General features: G+C 45.9%; 1 protein-coding gene across 1 annotated transcript in view; it reads right to left on the bottom strand.

Annotated features, from left to right (window-relative positions):
* PCSK5 (proprotein convertase subtilisin/kexin type 5) overlaps window positions 1-18,954 on the bottom strand; it is an 883,213-nt gene that overhangs the window by 99,384 nt on the left and 764,875 nt on the right. Inside the window, exon 28 of the mRNA XM_075318085.1 lies at window positions 373-456. Within this exon, the coding sequence (XP_075174200.1) occupies window positions 373-456 (84 nt within the window). The remainder of the gene's footprint in view (window positions 1-372; window positions 457-18,954) is intronic.

The following is an 18,954-nucleotide window of genomic DNA, read 5'->3' as shown; positions in this document are numbered from 1 at the left end:
TAAACTTTATTTAGTCTACTTATGTTGCTAGCAATTGACCCCAGGCTAAGACTGAACTCACCTTAACTTTAGAAATATCCAATAAAGCAGAAATGGTGTCTTTTTGACCTCCGTTTGGCCTTTATATGTAGGTATATCTTTTTCCAACTGTATGAAATGCAATAGACTTGTACACTATTCCATAAAAAGGTGTACAGTAAAAAAGTTTATCATACGGTTTACCTTATTTTTTTTACATTGGATCCTATGGGCAATGTATCTATATGCCAATACAGTGGCTTACTTTGGGGCCTTTTTCCTGTAAAGCAGTGTGTAGAGACCCTAAAATGATATACTACGTAAAAGCAATAGAAATTCCTAAAGATTCCTTACCTGAATGACATGAAGTGCATGTAATCAATGTTGTATTGCAGGTCTGACAACTGTCATCACAGGGTTCATATTCTTTATCATCTTCTGTAAAAAAAAACCAAAAAACAACACATTAAATATGTCTACCAAACTATATAGGAAATTAAAAAAGGGCCTTGATAGTACAATATTACAAAAAGATCTGGATAAGATATCGGAATGGGCAGATACTTGGCAAATGAGATTTAATGTTGATAAATGTAAAGTAATGCACCTAGGACGGAGTAATCCTATAACTGCGTATACATTAAAAATGGAAGTAAACTCGAGACTACAGATTAGGAAAGAGACATGGGTATTCTTATGACAAATAAGCTGAGCAGCAGCACTCAATGTCAAGCAGCAGCTGCAAAAGCAAATAAGATTTTAGGGTGTATAAAAAGAGAGATTAGATCCCGTGATCCCAACGTATTGTTACCCCCTCTATAAATCACATCTGGAATATGGGATCCAGTTTTTGGCTCCACATTTTAAAAAGGACATTCAGAAGTTAGAGTCAGTTCAAAGGCGGGCAACTAGACTACTACAAGGAATGGAGGCCTCCCATATGATGACAGGTTGAAAAAGTTAGATATGTTTAGCTTAGAAAAAAGACGTCTCAGAGATCTCATTTATATGTATAAATACATGTGTGGTCAATATAAAGGACTGGTACATGATATATTCCTTCCAAAGACAAAACTGAAAACCAGAGGGCATTCACTGCGAGTGGAAGAAAAGTGATTCTGGCAGCTAAATAGAAAAGAGTTCTTTACAGTTAGAGCAGCCAGGTTGTGGAATGCCCTACCACAAGAGGTAGTAATGGCTGACTCTATAACAACTTTTAAAAAAGTGCTGGATGATTTCCTCAGTACACACAACATTGTTGGTTATAAGTGACTTAAGGCTACTTTACACACTGCGATATCAGTCCCGATATCGCTAGTGTGCGTTCCCGCCCCCATCTGTTGTGCGACACGGGCAAATCGCTGCCCGTGTCGCACAGCATCGGCCGGACCCGTCACACATACTTACCTTCCCTGCGACGTCGCTGTGACCGGCGAACCGCCTCCTTTCTAAGGGGGCGGTCCGTGCGGCGTCACAGCGACGTCACTGAGCGGCCGCCCAATAGAAGCGGAGGGGCGGAGATGAGCGGGACGTAACATCCTGCCCACCTCTTTCCTTCCGCATTGGGTCCGGCGGCAGGTAAGGACAGGTTCCTCGTTCCTGCGGTGTCAGACGGAGCGATGTGTGCTGCCGCAGGAGCGACAAACTACTTTGTACCTGCAGCTCCAACGATATTCGAGAATGGACCCCCATGTCACCGATGAGCGATTTTGCACGTTTTTGCGACCATGCAAAATCGCTCATAGGTGTCACACGCAATGGCATCGCTAATGTGGCCGGATGTGGTTTACAAATTCCGTGAGCCCGCTTTAGTGACAAAATATAATTATAGTTGGTGGAGGAAGGTTGAACTACATGGACTTAGGTCTTTTTATCAACCTAAGTAACTATGTAACTATGTATCTTTTATATACAGTAAGAAATAGAGATAAAACACATACAGAAGAGTACAGAACAAGTAGCATTCCTTATCACAATTTTTGTAATATTTAGGGATGATCGAATACCCTATTATTCGCTTCGCTGAATATCTGGTGAATACCTCACCGCAATTCGAGTATTCGCAAATATTCGACCCCCAATGTAAGTCTATGGGAAACCAGAATAATTTCATGTTTGACCTGTCGGTGAGCTGTGGTAACTGAGAAAGAGGCTGAAATGGATGGGAAAAGGCAGAAACAGTATGGGCACTGCCTATAGAAGGTGCCTCACTGAATTTCTGCCACCTCCCGATTCATCCAAGATGGCAGGGCGCACACCAACGCGCTGCCCGCATTCACCTTCTTCCTCTGATTTGCCATGGCACATGCGACAGATAGCTGAACCCGGGGAGGAGTTAAGTCACCCCCCATACTACCCCGGTGTTTCCCTGAGTTCCCCCAGTGTTTTTACCTTTTTGCAGCGTTGATCCCCCGTGATCCCTCCTCCTTCACAATAAACGCTGGTCGCATGCGCAGAGCGTGGCTGTCAGCTGAGCTCTGCTTCCTGTGTTCAGTGAGAGCTGCGCTCGCTGGCTGCACGGACACTGCTGCTGTGACCTCGGGAGGGTAGGTGCAGACTCTTTGCATCCACACTCCTCACATGGAGGGTCTGCACTCCTAAAAATGGGGGATACGTTCCCTGAGCGTGCCCCCCATATTCTAGAAGGTCCAGAGTCGTCATGGGACTTCAAAAATGGATTACAAGGGATTTTTTTTTTGTTTACAATAAATTGGTGAAAGAGGAAATGTTTTGGGAAGTGTTTTTTCAAATATTTTTTTCTTTTTATTACTGACAGTTGGTGATGTCGGGTATCTGATAGACGCCATGATATCACCAACTGCTTGGCTTGATGTCAGGTGACACTACACATCTGGTATTAACCCCATTTATTACCCCGTTTGCTACCGCACCAGGACAACGGATGAGCTGGGACGAAGTGCCAGGATTGGCACATCTAATGGATGTGCCACTTCTGGGGCAGCTGCGGCCTGCTATTTTTAGGCTGGGAAGGGCCAATAACTATGGACCTTCCTACCTTGAGAATACCAGACCACAGCTGTCCGCTTTACCTTGGCTGGTGAACAAATTTGGGGGAACCCCACTTTTTTTTTAATTATTTACCGTATTTATAAATAATTATAAAAAAAGGCCCCTCCAAATTGGATCCCTAACCAAGGTAAAGCTGCCAGCTGTGGTCTACAGGCTGTAGTCATATGCTTTACCCTAGCTGGCTATCAAAAATGGGGGGGACCCCCACATCCCTTTTTTTTTAATTATTTATTTTTTTGGCTAAATACAAGGCTAGGCAGCCTTTAGTGCCACATGAAAGTCACTAAAGGGTGCCAGCTTAGAATATGCAGGAAGGTGGGACATTATATATGTGTTTGACATCAGTCTGCCTGTCTATTTATCTATCTATCTACCCTTTTTTATCTATCTATCTATCTATCTATCTATCTATCCTTTTTTAGCTATCCCTCTATCTATCCGTCTATCTATCTATCCATCTATCTATCCATCTATCCCTCTGTCTGTGTATCTATCCATCTATCTATCTATCCCTCTATCTATCTATCTATCCATTATTTATCTATTTATCTATCCCTCTATCTATCTATCCATTATCTATCCATCTATCAATCCATTATCTATCTATCCCTCTCTCTATCTATACATTATCTATCTATCCATTATCTATCTATCTATCTCTCTATCTATCCCTCTATCCATCTATCCATCAATCCATTATCTATCTATCCCTCTCTCTATCTAGCTATCCATTATCTATCTATCAATCTATTATCTATCTATCCCTCTCTCTATCTATCCATTATCTATCTATCTATCCATTATCTATCTATCTATCTATCCATTATCTATGTATCCCTCTATCTATCCCTCTATCTATCTATCCCTCTATCTATCTATCTATCTATCTACCTATCTATCTATCTATCCATCCCTCTATCTATCTACCTATGTATCTATCCATCCCTCTATCTATCTATCTATCCCTCTATCTATCCCTCATCTATCTATCTATCTATTCCTCTATCTATCCCTCTATCTCTTTTTCTATCCATTATCTATCTCTCTAGTTATCTATCCATTATTTATCTATCTATCCATCTATCCGATAGATAGATAGGTAGATAATGGATAGATATATGGATAGGTGGATAGATAGATAGATGGATGGATAGATAATGGATAGATAGATGGATGGATAGATAATGGATAGATGGATAGATAGATGATATTACAGGTTTTATTTGTGATGTATGTGTTTCCCCCCCCCCCAACAGTATGTGTGATTGAGCAGTGACCCTGCGGGAGTCGGTCAGTGAAGTCATGCTGAGTTGTGTTTTACAGAAGCACTGAAGTTCTCGCAAGCGGTAATGTGTTGACATCACCGACCGTGTGAAATGATCTGGAGTTACCCCTGCAGTATCATTCATGGAATGAGGCTGTATTGGGTATCAGGTCTCAGACATCGCTGAATCAGTGTGGATTACGCCGGATCTGGATATTTGGGGAGGTTAATAAAGTGGTGACAGAGGGGCTTTTTGGTGTTTTATGTCAAATAAAGGATTTTTCAGTGTGTGTTTATTTACTTTACTTACAGATTAGTGATGGTGTGTCATAGACACTGCCATTACTAATCTTGAACTTAGTGGCAACTATAAGCTGCTATTAACTCCTTATTACCCCAATTGCCACCGCATCATGGCAATCGAGAAGTGCCAGTAACATGTCGGGACTGTCGCATCAAATGGATGCGACATTCTCGGGGCAGCAGTGGGTTGAAATTCTCGGCTGCGAGAGGGGGGCCGTAACCATGGCCCGTGCACTCCCCAGCCTGAGAATACTGGCCTGCTGCTGTGTGTTTACCTCGGCTGGGGGGGAGGGGCGCACGTCATTGTTTTAAATTATTTATTTATTTTACTACACGATATAAACCCGCCCACCAGAGGCTGTGATTGGTTGCAGTGAGACAGCTATCACTCAGCATGGGGGCGTGTCTGACTGCAACCAGTCATAGGCGCCAGTGGGTGGGGGAAGCAGGGAATTCGAGATGGAATAATGAGTGGCCGGCATTTTCAAAAGCTGGAGAACCCGCCACAGTGTGAACGCCGTGCAGCGCCGCACCCGTGATCGGTGAGTAAGAAAGAGAGAGGGAGAGACCGACTGCCCAAAATGTCCACTGGCTTATATAGCCCCTATAACGCTGTGCGGTCAAGCCAATCACAGTAACACCACAACAAAGATGGCTGCGGCATTACTGTGAGGGCAAGCAACATCAGATGTGTTCATTGGCTGGAAAAAGGCGCCAGGAAGTCCAGAAATGAAAATGAAAGTATCGGATTAATACCATATTAGCCATCGGATACCGAATACCTCGAATACTACATTATCCGTTGGCTACCAAATAGTGGCGAACACATTTGCTCATCCCTAGTAATATTCATTAATATTTTAGAACTTTTTTATGCTGCTGAAAAAAAGGGCCATACACAATCAAAGAGTTTACATTGCGTCTGCCAGGTCTGAATGTACCACATCATAACTGTGACCCGAAATCTCTAAAAATTAGAGGCATTGACCTGGTACAGGGGGCATCAGAGGGGGCAACCTTAGAAAATTTGTAGTCCAAAGCAAAATGAAATGGATTGTTTCCCTGGGCACCTTGACACCTAATGGACTAAATGAGACCCTCAGCTTCTCCTCTTTCCTGTGATTATTTCTGCCTGCTTCTACCTTCTATATTTGTGTAACAAGGTGTTTTTCAACATATTTTGATTTTTTTGTTGCATAATTCTTTTAATTGTCTTTATTTGATATATACAATAAGATTTATTGATTTTTTTTTTTTTACAATAGTACCCATTACCCTGTCGCTGCTATGGACCTGTCTGTGCACGTTACATATGAATGAGAGGACTGGATATCTTGGAATAGCCCTCCCATCTTGTCTTAAATGATGGATAGTACTTTGTAAACCTTTGGACAAAGATGTACTTCCCCATAATTGGTTAATGTTTGTGACTTACATATTGTAAATATTGGGGTATTTCCTCATTCACTGTCAGTGCGGGTGTGCACGTGCACCCTATCAGGTTATTTCTCCACCCCTCTCTCGGCGTCCAATGCACTGTTGCACATGTCCAGGAGCTAGAGCAACACTTCCCTGCTCCCTGACATGCACATCAGCAAGGTCTAAGGCTAGCTTCACACTTGCGTTGAACGGCATCCGTTGCATTGCGTTGTGTGACGGATGCAACGGATGCGTTGCATATAGTGGCACAACGGATGCAACAGATCGTACAAAACAACGGAATCTGCTTTTTTTTTTTCTTTACAATTTTACCGGCGGCAGACTATTGTGAACGATCAGCTGATCACCTGGCTGCCGGGCGATCAGCTGATCGCTCACAGCAGCCGGCCGCCGTGTGATAAGGTGATCGCTCACAGCAGCCGACCGTCGGGTGATCAGCTGATCGTTCGGACGCTGAGAATGTGTGCGGGGGCGGAGTGCATTGTAGGTGGAGCCGAGCGGAGCCATGGCGCTGAGGACGTCAGTGCCGGGGATTGCATGGCTGGGGACAGGTGAGTGTGTGTGTGCGTGTGTACATGCGGAGTGGAGTGCTGGAGGGGGCGGAGCCGAGCGGGGAAGTGTCGGGCTCCTTGCACACGTAGCCAGGGTAAATATCGGGTAACTAAGCAAAGCGCTTTGCTTAGTAACCCGATGTGTGCCCTGGTTACGTGTGCAGGGAGCCAGAGAGAGCATGCGCAGCAAAATCCTAAGGATTCCGCTGCTCAAAAAACGTTACATGCTGCGTTCCTTCTGCCCGGCAGAAGCAACGCAGGTCCATCAGTCGCAATCCGTCGTCCATACAAGTCTATGGAAAGCAGCGGAATCCGTTAATGGATTCCGCTGTTTTCCAAAACGGCGGATTGCGACTGAAGGGAAAAAAAGCAAGTGTGAAAGTAGCCTAAGAGGAAAACCTTTCTCCTTGCAGAGATTGACAAACCAATGTGGCTGCCAGTGACAAGTCTTACAGCTGCAATGCTCCTCTGGGAAATATGCAAATTGTCTTTCAGGGAGGAAGGTGACGAACTTTAGAGCCACCTATTGGAAGTAGTAATCCTAAAAGTCAAAAGTGACTCTCCAACGAGCCTTGTCATGTGACTTAGGATTTATGCCAGATCAGAACCTCAATTTGCAGACACAGTGTTTCTGGGTGATTACCCCTTGTCAGTGCAAAGTATAAGATAACATGCAATAGGCACATTAGGGCATTTTTTCTGGGGTTCTCCCTGCACCACCAATATTTGGTGCCTGCACTTTCAGGTATTATAGTGTTTGGCTATTTGAACACATACAGTGGGGAAAAAAAGTATTTAGTCAGCCACCAAAAGTGCAAGTTCTCCCACTTAAAAAGATGAGAGAGGCCTGTAATTGACATCATAGGTAGACCACAACTAAGAAAGACAAAATGAGAAAACAAATCCAGAAAATCACCTTGTATGATTTTATTTGTAAATTATGGTGTAAAATAAGTATTTTAGTCACCTAAAACATGCAAGATTTCTGGCTCTCACAGACCTGTAACGTCTTCTTTAAGAGGCTCCTCTGCCCTGCACCTATTACCTGTAGTAATGGCATCTGTTTGAACTTGTTATCAGTATACATGACACCTGTCCACAACCTCAGTCACAGTCCAAACTCCACTATGGTAAAGACCAAAGAGCTATCGAAGGACACCAGAAACAAAATTGTAGCCCTGCACCAGGCTGGGAAGACTGAATCTGCAATAGGCAAGCAGCTTGGTGTGATGAAATCAACTGTGGGAGCAATAATAAGAAAATGGAAGACACACAAGACCACTGATAATCTCCCTCGATCTGGGACTTCACCCAAGATTTCACCCCGTGGGGTCAAAATAATCACAAATGATTATTTTCCACCATAATTTGCAAAAAAAATCTTGCCAAATCAGAAAATTCTGGACTTGTTTTCTCATTTTGTCTCTCATACTTGTGGTCTACCTATGATGTCAATTACAGGCCTCTCTCATCTTTTTAAGTGGTAGAACCTGCACAATTGGTGAATAACTAAATACTTTTTTCCCCACTGTATGGGACAACCCTTGATTTGTAGCGTTGGATTTCCTGCATCGATTTAATACACTATGAGGCAAAGGGGATTACCCCTGGTTTATTTACATTTTTTAGTAACCATTTAGTACTATTTGTATAATCTACTATATATACTGCTACTACAAGTAGCGTGATTTAAGTTTTGTCTACCAGGTTTTTGTGTTACAATTGTGTATGATACGGTACAGTTTTGTGTCATGTAATTCAATGTGTACTGCAATTTTACTGAGTGTGATTTATACCCTGGCTTTCACACTTTCTGTTGTCCAGAGGAGAAAAAGAGCACACATAATTCAGGCGCACATCAAAGAATATTGTAATCATATATATTTTTTATTTTTACGAGAAAAACAGTTTATTAGGTCCATGAAAAACACACACAATAAAATCATTTAAAACCATACAATACAAGACACGGCCTCTATAAAGTGACTCCGGGATAATAAACCTAGTTAATATAAGACATATAATATCAAAATTGTACATCAATTGATTCTCCAAACCACAGATCTAAGGTAAGTAGTGATTATTTGCATGCAGAAAATAAGCTCTACTGGTGAGGTAGACAGTTGTATATATATATATATATTGTGAGGTAGCGCGGTCGGCTGCGTAGCAGAAGACACGGGATCCAGGCATTAAGGTTCACAGCACACGGTTTAATGTCCAAACAAAAGTCCACAACAAAATACATGTGCCTCTCCAGCAGAGAACTCAGGGAGTTCTGTTCACTCCCTCACACCCGGCACACCTGCCCTCGTTCCTGTTTCCATTTAACCCTTCCTTCAGCCTGTAGGGAAACAGCATTAACCCTAGAGTGGATTTACTTTCTATCATGGAGTGAGCACAACCGGGGCGAGACATACCGGCCGTCATAGATAACCCCGGTCACAGTCTCACATACCCCCCCTCAGTTCAAGCGTGCGGGGTTGAACTCCCGCCATCAAACACGGGCCGCGGGACAAGGCATCGGCGTTGCCCTGCAACCCACCGGCCCGGTGTTCAACCGTAAACCGGAAGTTCTGCAGAGAAAGGAACCACCGGGTAACCCGGGCATTCCGTTCCTTGGCGGACCTCATCCAGACCAGTGGAGAGTGATCCGTCACCAAGCGAAACTGCCGTCCCAGCAGGTAATAGCGTAGGGACTCCAGGGCCCACTTGATCGCCAGGCACTCCTTCTCCACTACGCTATAATTCCGCTCGGGAGGGGTGAGCTTCCTACTTAAGAAGGTGACGGGGTGTTCCTCCCCCTGAACCACCTGAGACAGCACTGCCACCAGGCCGACCTCTGAGGCGTCAGTCTGTACTATGAACTCCTTCTGGAAATCAGGGTGTACAAGAACGGGCTGTCCGCACAGGACCTCCTTCAGGGCCCGGAAGGAGTCCTCGGCCTGCGGAGTCCAGCGCACCATGACGGACTTCTTGCCTTTGAGAAGGTCCGTCAAGGGGGCTGATAGTCCCGCAAAATCCCTTACAAACCTCCTGTAGTACCCCACGATATTCAGGAAGGCCCTAACCTGCTTCGTGGTCAGGGGTCTAGGCCACTTCTGGATCGCCTCAACCTTGTTAATTTGGGGCTTAATCACTCCTTGGCCTATCACGTAGCCCAAGTAGCGGGCTTCTGTGAGTCCCAATGCACATTTCTTGGGATTGGCTGTCAATCCGGCTGTTCGAAGCGCATCCACCACCGCTTGTACCTGTACCAAGTGGGTCTGCCAATCGGAGCTGTAAATAATGATGTCATCAAGGTACGCTGATGCATATGCCTGGTGGGGTTCCAGCACTAAGTCCATCAACCTCTGGAACGTGGCCGGAGCGCCATGTAACCCAAAAGGCAAGACAACATAGTGGAAGAGACCCTCCGGCGTAACAAAAGTGGTTTTCTCCTTGGCGGACTCCGTCAGTGGCACCTGCCAGTACCCCTTGGTCAGGTCGAGCGTGGTAAAATATCGCGCCTGTCCCAGCCTATCAATCAGCTCATCCACCCGGGGCATGGGGTAGAGATCGAACTTGGATATTTCGTTCAATTTCCTAAAGTCATTGCAGAACCTTAAGGAGCCATCGGGTTTTGGTATTAGGACAATCGGACTAGCCCATTCACTCCGGGATTTTTCGATGACCCCCAGGCGTAACATTGTCTTTACTTCCTCCGATATGGCTTGTCGTCGAGCCTCCGGTACCCGGTATGACTTCAGGCGTACCTTCAGGTGGGGCTCGGTGACAATGTCATGTCGTATCAGACTGGTCCTACCGGGCAGATCGGAGAAGACATCGGGGTTCTGCTGAATCCAACCGTCTGGCCTCTCGCCTCTGAGTCTTGGTGAGGGCTTCTCCAGTCCTTACGTCCGGTTCGTCCTCTCCGGAGGTCGCTGGAGCCGGATGTGAACGAACCGAAGAGGAGGGAGATGGGGAAAAAACAGCCATCAGGCTTTCCCGTTCCTGCCAAGGTTTTAATAGGTTGACATGGTATATTTGTTCAGGTTTCCGCCTACCGGGCTGCAATACTTTATAGTTAACCACCCCGATTCTTTCCTTTATCTCGTAGGGGCCTTGCCACTGAGCCAGGAATTTACTCTCCGCCGTGGGGATTAATCCCAACACCCGATCCCCGGGTTTAAAGGTCCGCACGGTGGCTTGTCTATTGTAGCGGCCGCTTTGCGCGGCCTGAGCCTCCTGTAAATGCTCCTTCACAATTGGCATGACCGCGCTTATGCGGTTCTGCATACCCAAAATGTGTTCAATCACACTTTTATGGGGGGTGGGCTCTTGCTCCCATGTTTCCTTTGCCAGGTCCAACAATCCCCGGGGATGTCGCCCGTATAACAATTCAAAAGGCGAAAACCCCGTGGATGCCTGTGGCACCTCACGGATGGCAAACATCAAATAGGGAAGCATCATATCCCAGTCTTTCCCGTCTTTTGAAATCACCCTTTTTAGCATGGTTTTCAGGGTTTTATTGAAACGCTCGACTAAACCATCCGTTTGAGGATGATACACAGACGTACGCAACTGCTTGATCTGGAGTAGCCGGCATAGCTCTTTGGTCACTTTAGACATGAATGGGGTCCCCTGATCCGTAAGGATCTCCTTGGGCAACCCCACCCGGCAGAACACAGCAAACAACTCCCGAGCTATAAGCTTTGCTGCAGTATGTCTGAGAGGTATCGCCTCGGGATACCGGGTGGCATCGTCAACGATCACTAGGATGTGTTGGTGCCCTCGAGCGGACTTTACGAGGGGCCCCACCAGATCCATCCCTATCCGTTCAAAAGGGACTTCTATAATGGGTAACGGTACCAACGGACTACGAAAGTGGGTCAGGGGTGCCGTAAGCTGACACTCCGGGCAGGTTTCGCAGAACCGTTTTACCTCCCCAAAGACCCCGGGCCAATAGAACCTTTGCAATATTCGCTCCTGCGTTTTCTTGACCCCTAGGTGGCCACTCATCAGGTGTTTATGAGCCAAGTCGAGGACCCGCCGGCGATACGGCTGGGGCACCACCAACTGTTCTACCTCCACGCCCCGTATTTCATCTACCCTGTAGAGTAGATCTTGCTTAAGAGCGAAATGGGGGTACCTTACCTGGGCACCGGGCAGCTGTGCCACCCCGTCAACTACTGTCACCTAACTCCGGGCATGTATTAACGTAGGGTCCTGGAGTTGGGCTGTCCCAAACACCTCCGGGGACGCCTCCAACTCCGGGATAGGCTCGACCATCTCAGCCTCTCCTGCCAATACCTCTAGGGGTGACCTATCGGGTTCACACTCTGTCCCTATCATGGTGACCCCTACGGCAGGCGTCCCGGATTCAGGATTGTAGGGCTCAGGTCCCGGATTGATCAATATCTGAGGGGACTTAGGGGGTCCCCTCCATAAAGTCCAAAAATAGGGCAGATCCCTTCCTAGGATCACGTCATAAGGAAGAGTGTTAAGAAGTCCCACCTCATGTTGCACCTGACCGCAAGGTGCTGTGATGGTGACAATCCCCGTGGGATAGTCTCGGCGGTCCCCATGTATGCAAACCACCCCCACGGTACGTCCGGTGGCCTTTACTTTAGCCCTTAGGGTTGATTGCACAAGGGTCACTAAGCTTCCGGAATCCAACAATCCTGTAACCGGACATCCATTCACCTGTATTTGGCACAAGTGGGGCTCCGTCTCTGGGGAGACCAGGTCAGCGGTACACACCACCTGAGCATACATTGAACCCCGCCGGGTAACCCCACAATCCATGGGCTCCGTGGTGAGTGGACACTGGGCTTCCATATGTCCCACCTGCTGGCACCGCCAACATCTAATGGGGACGGAAACCCCCTTGACGGGTTGTCGTTTAGGGTACAGAACCTTCCGGACCTCAGGAATGGCGGGCGCGGCCTCAGACGGGACGGTAGGGGATTCCTGCACCGTTGTCAGCGGTGGGTCCTTGGCCCTTGGCTTGGAGGGGCCAGACCGACGGGCGGTACGCAAAGTCTCAGTGTCCCGTATCAAGTCCTGCGTAGCCACATGCCGCTCTACCAGGGACACTAATTGGTCGAGGGTACTCGGGTCACCCTGTCCTACCCACCGTTGAACGGTGACGGGTAAAGTGCGCACAAAACGATCCACTACTACCCTTTCCACCATTTGCGCCGGGCTCAGAGTGTCAGGCTGCAACCACTTTTTTACAAGATGCAACAAGTCATAGGCCTGGGAGCGTACGGGTTTGGCTTCCTCATAGAACCACTGATTTACCCGCTGAGCCCGTACATAGGTATTCACCCCCAACCGAGCCAGTATTTCGGCTTCCAGGGTCACATAGTCAATGGCGTCCTCGGTACAGAGGTCCAGGTACGCTTTTTGGGGTTCCCCCGTCAGATAGGGCGACAATACCTCAGCCCACTGGGGGGTCGGCAGTTTTTCCCGCTCAGCCACCCGCTCAAACACTGCCAGGAACGCTTCCACATCATCCCCCGGGGTCATCTTTTGCAACGCTTGTCTCACCGCTTTCCAGACGCTGCCGTCGTCACCCGATCCCGGGGTTGTTGCTGCCGGTCCGGCACGGATCGACTTGGCCAGGAGGACCATCTGTTCTTGGTGCCTCTGTTCCTGCAATTTCAAGGATTGCTGGTGCTGTTGCTGCTGATGATCCAACGTCCGGATCAGGTGTGTGTTCATCTGTTGTTGCTGTGCAGTAGCCTGAGCCAGCTGCTTTAGTATGTCCTCCATGGCGTTGCCGGGTTTGGGCTGTAGTATAGCCGCTTGAATCCAGGACATGTGCTACCGGGTCACCAGAAATGGAAGCTACACCTCACCGGGCTGGCATGCCTGCATTCTCCACCATATGTGAGGTAGCGCGGTCGGCTGCGTAGCAGAAGACACGGGATCCAGGCATTAAGGTTCACAGCACACGGTTTAATGTCCAAACAAAAGTCCACAACAAAATACATGTGCCTCTCCAGCAGAGAACTCAGGGAGTTCTGTTCACTCCCTCACACCCGGCACACCTGCCCTCGTTCCTGTTTCCATTTAACCCTTCCTTCAGCCTGTAGGGAAACAGCATTAACCCTAGAGTGGATTTACTTTCTATCATGGAGTGAGCACAACCGGGGCGAGACATACCGGCCGTCATAGATAACCCCGGTTACAGTCTCACAATACATAGATATGAAGTATGACACTATCGTATATGTACTGTCTTATAACCATATCAAAAGACAATGGAGGCATAACCAATACCAGGAACAGTTGATTGGCAACAATATAGCAGTGTGAATTAATCATACAAGTGCATATCAAATATATATAGAGAGCTTGTATATAAAAAAAAAAAATAAATTTATAATAGCAGCGATTGCTAAATAAATAATACCTGAGAAACCATCAGTATTTAGCTCTAGAAAACAGCACTCTATCAGGGTGATGGTGTGAGCAGCAGAGTTATTAATGCAATACTGAAGAGCCGCCACCAGACTGCCTAGATACCTGCTGGCTGCATAAACACCAGATATAAATCACCCAAAAATACCAAATGTACACACATGGTCAAAAAAGACCGAGAAAGTCTCATCAGAGAAGTATAGTTATCAACCGGGCCCGGTGTATAGGTAGAACTGCATGCAAAAAAATATAGGGAGAATATCAAGGAGCAAAAGAGCAAGGTATGCTGTGAGAGAGGCTGTGGGGAGAGCCCCAGTCTGGTGGCGGCTCTTCAGTATTGCATTAATAACTCTGCTGCTCACACCATCACCCTTATAGAGTGCTGTTTTCTAGAGCTAAATACTGATGGTTTTTTTTTTGTTATACAAGCTCTCTATATATATTTGATATGCACTTGTATGATTAATTCACACTGCTATATTGTTGCCAATTAACTGTTCCTGGTATTGGTTATACCTCCATTGTCTTTTGATATGGTTATAAGACAGTACATATACGATATTGTCATACTTCGTATCTATATATATATATATATATATATATATATACAACTGTCTACCTCACCAGTAGAGCTTATTTTCTGCATGCAAATAATCACTACTTACCTTAGATCTGTGGTTTGGAGAATCAATTAATGTACAATTTTGATATTATATCTGTCTTATATTGACTAGGTTTATTATCCCGGAGTCACTTTATAGAGGCCGTGTCTTGTATTGTATGGTTTTAAATGATTTTATTGTGTGAGTTGTTCATGGACCTAATAAACTGTTTTTCTCGTAAAAATAAAAAATATATATGATTACAATATTCTTTGATGTGCGCCTGAATTATGTGTGCTCTTTTTCTCCTCTGCGCATTGTTGTTTTGCACACATTAGGCAGCACTCATTGTGTTACTATAGGCTGTGCACCCCTTAATTTCGTTTACTTTCTATTGTCCTTGCTTACTAATTAGAGAATGCAGTATATGAAATGAATGCCATGTAGCAGTCCGCAGCGAAGGCACTTCTTCATCCATCCTTAAGTTTAAAGTGAAAGCTAATGACAAATTCTACGCACAAGACTGTTAAAGGGAACCAATCACCAGGATTTTCGTATATAACATAAAGCCAATGCTATACTGGCATGGGTATGACCTCACACAGGTCCTGCAAGAGACAAAGTGAAACGTTTGTATAATATTTATGCTAATTCTAACAGAGGGAGGGGATAACTATGAACATATTATCTGCTCCAGTGCAACTGGCACTCAACAAGCAGCTAATTTTACAAACTTTCCTTTTTTTGGATTTCAAAACCTAAACATCCGAGCTGACCACTAAAGGTATGTATAGAATCAGTATGATAGCGCCAGTATAGCACTGGCTATAGGTTATATAGGAAAATCCTGGTGATTGATGCGCTATAAGTCACTGAAAGTGCAGTTAAAATGTAACTATAGAAGAGATCTCTAAGCAATGCAAACAGTTTATAGAATTTTATAGAGCCCACTCCATTCTGGAAATCAGAATTTATTTATTTGTTTAATTATACCATGACAAGCGTTCCAAAATATATTTTAGCAGCAAACATTTCACTTTCGTCAGTTATTTTAGATGTTAATAGAGAAGCCATCTCATTATATGATGAACTGAGTTTACTCCTTGGGAAAAATCATCCTTTTAGGTTTGTTTATTTTATTGTTCTCAAACTTAAGAAATAGAAACATCAAACACAAAAACCTGCCATTGCAATTACCTGTTCGGACACTAGATGGCAGCACAATAACATATAAAATAAAACGTAGATGATGGAGAAGCTGGAGTATTTAGCTTCAGGTTATGCTGGTAGCGGAAATCTAATTTGTTACATTATGAAGATTTATGAATATGCAAAAGTAAATAAATATATAAATAAAAGGAAAACAATAATTAATGGCAGGGAGTTTTAATACTTGGGCCTGGAATTGATGATAGTAAGTGTGTGCTGCTGCTTTACCTGTAATGTTAAGTGGCTGTCGCAACTCGCAACCACTTGTACTTACAGTGATTTATGAGTCATAGAGTTTCCAAATGCTAAATTTGCTATCAATGGCGAATTTTCACAACTTTGCCCTGACTTTGAATAGTATTGCAAATGTCACTTTCCTATAAGTGGATGTGGATCAAGACAGGGTTGCCACATTTACCTCTACCAAGTCTGACTCAAGTAGTGTTACTCATTTCGGGATGTCTGACAAATAAGTGTTCTAAGTATATAATATTACTAGAGAAATTGCTGACAGCTGCCATTATGACCACCATAGGCAGGAGGTTTGAACATGAAAAAGTATGATTATTTTGGTCTCCCTTCAGTCTAGCTGTAAAGCACATAGTGATATTACAGTACAGGGATAAGACACACCATAGTGTCACAGTACAAGGATAATGCACACAATAGTCTAGTAGTATAGGGAAAATGCACACAATAGTCTAGTGGTATAGGGATAATGCACACAACAGTCTAGTAGTATAGGGAAAATGCACACAACAGTCTAGTAGTATAGGGATAATGCACATCATAGTCTAGTAGTATAGGGATAATGCACCCCATGGTGTCATAGTATAGGGATAATGCACACCATAGTGTTGTAGTATAGAGATAATGCACACCATAGTGTCATAGTAGACGGCTAATGTGCCGCCCCTGCAGCAGTCGAACTGCTCGGATCCAGGGTTACTGTGGCTCGAGGGTCTCTGGTCCCAGGGGCTTGCGGCCACTCGAATGTAAAGGGGGGTATTTACAGGGGATAAATGTTCGTGACGCCACCTGCGGGTTGCGGTAAGGGGAGTACCGCCGCTGCCGATAGGAGTACCGGGGCTGATGGTGTGAGGGCAGCAAAGTGTCAGTCCCTCTGCAGGTAGGGACAGCCCCGGACAGTGGGGGGTATAGAGAGCGGGTTGCGGCTTGGCCTTGGGAAAGCAGGGTGCAGGGGTCGAGTTACTCACTGCGGTAGTCTTGGTGCTGCATTAGGTGGAATAAGCAGATACTCACACAGATGGTAAACCAAAGTCTCTAGGCACCGCGTTTCTGCGGGGGAGCCCGTCCAGGTCCCGCTCCCACCGTGCACAAATTGATTGACCTTTGTGGCCCCTCGGCTTGAAGCTTTCGGGGCCCCGCTACACGTGTGTATGGCAGCTGTGCTCTTGATGGTGGGCACTTGAGATTTTAGTGGGTTGTGTGCTTTGGAGAACCCTATCCCCCACATTGTGCTGATGCCTCCAATCTCTGAGCTCTTGGGGAAAGTTCATAAAGAGACTATCCTTCACAGGTTAATTATCAAGGCGCCTGAAGCTCTTCCCTGATCTACGGTCCTGTACCCAGCCGTGCTCGGTACTGGTAAGGTAACTGGGCTTTCTGGGCCGACAGTCCTACTAGACTGCATCTGTTACACTCCTGTCCAGTGTTCCTGACACCAGTCCCTGATTGCTGTGGTCTCAGACGACCGTCTGCGACCCAACCTGTCGCCTCCCTGGGAGCTACAACTCCCCAGCTCCTCACTCTTTGACGGCTACTACTGAACTGTCTGTCTCCCCTCCCACCAGTCTGCCTGACCCCTAGGTGGGCGGCTGTGCTCCAACTTGACCAACCCACCAATGTGTCTGTTCAAGTCATGGTGTGAGGTGTGGTTGGGATTTGTAGTGCGGATGTTAGTGACACCGTTGTTGGGAACCTGGAACCATGGGAGGTAGGCCCTGCACCCTGGGTGACAGGATGCAGTTCCCTGTAGCACCCTGATGCATTCAGGTGCACTACACTAATGCACAGTATTGTGTCATGGTATAGGGATAATGCACACCATAATGTCATAGTATAGGGATAATTCACACCATTGTGTCATAGTATAGGGATAATGCACACCATAGTGTCATAGTATACGGATAATTCACACCATTATGTCATAGTATAGGGATAATGCCCACAATAGTGTCACAGTATAGGGATAAGGCACAGCATCGTGTCACAGTATAGGGATGATGCACACCATAGTGTCATAGTATAGGGCTAAAGCACACCATAGTGTCACAGTATAGGGATAAGGCATACCATAGTGTCATAATATAGGGATAATGCACACCATAGGCGCACTACAATTCTTTGATCTGCCCAGAACAGCGCCTGCGCAAGATCTCAATGCCGGCTAGTGTGCATGACGTAGGACACGTCATGCATCCAGGCTTCAGAAGGAGGACAAAGATGGACGAAAGAGGAGGTGCTGGCCTTGGAGAATGGAGAAACCCATGCGGCTGGTGTGCACTGCACCACGCATTAGGGGAGAATTATAAATAGAAATGAGCGAACTGGTCGCGGTTCGGCTCGAGGTTGGTTCGCCGAACGGAGCTCCCGTTCGAGTTCGGTTCGTCGAACGATCGACGAACCGAACTCGAACTGCATAGGAAACAATGGCAGGCAATCACAAACACATAAAAACACCTAGAAAACACCCTCAAAGGTGTCAAAAAGGTGACAAACAACTCACAACACAACACAAACACATGGGAAAGTGACAAGGACAAATTCTCATGTGAAAACAAAACAGCGTTACGAGGAAAAAGAGGACGAGACACAGATATAGGCATGGCATGCCCTTCTAAAATCATGTAAAACACCGCAAGGTGACTCCAAGCGGAGTCTCCCTTTTTTCCAAAAATTGGGCCACACAGACACCCCTTCAGTGGCAGCACTTGCGCCCCAGTTGTACACTTCACAGCTAGATTTGCATCAAGCACATTCAAAAATACGCCATACTTAACCGTCCCCAGGATGACACCGGGGTAGGTAGCAAAGTCTTTGCTGAACCATGACTTGTTCATCTTGGCTTCTTTTAAAAACAATGTAAGCAAGGGTTACTCCAAGC

The sequence above is a fragment of the Anomaloglossus baeobatrachus genome, chromosome 1 (assembly GCF_048569485.1).
Source record: "Anomaloglossus baeobatrachus isolate aAnoBae1 chromosome 1, aAnoBae1.hap1, whole genome shotgun sequence".
Lineage (NCBI taxonomy): Eukaryota > Metazoa > Chordata > Amphibia > Anura > Aromobatidae > Anomaloglossus > Anomaloglossus baeobatrachus.
The sequence above is the reverse complement of the archived record's forward strand: the minus strand, read 5'-3'. Positions and strand labels throughout refer to the sequence as shown.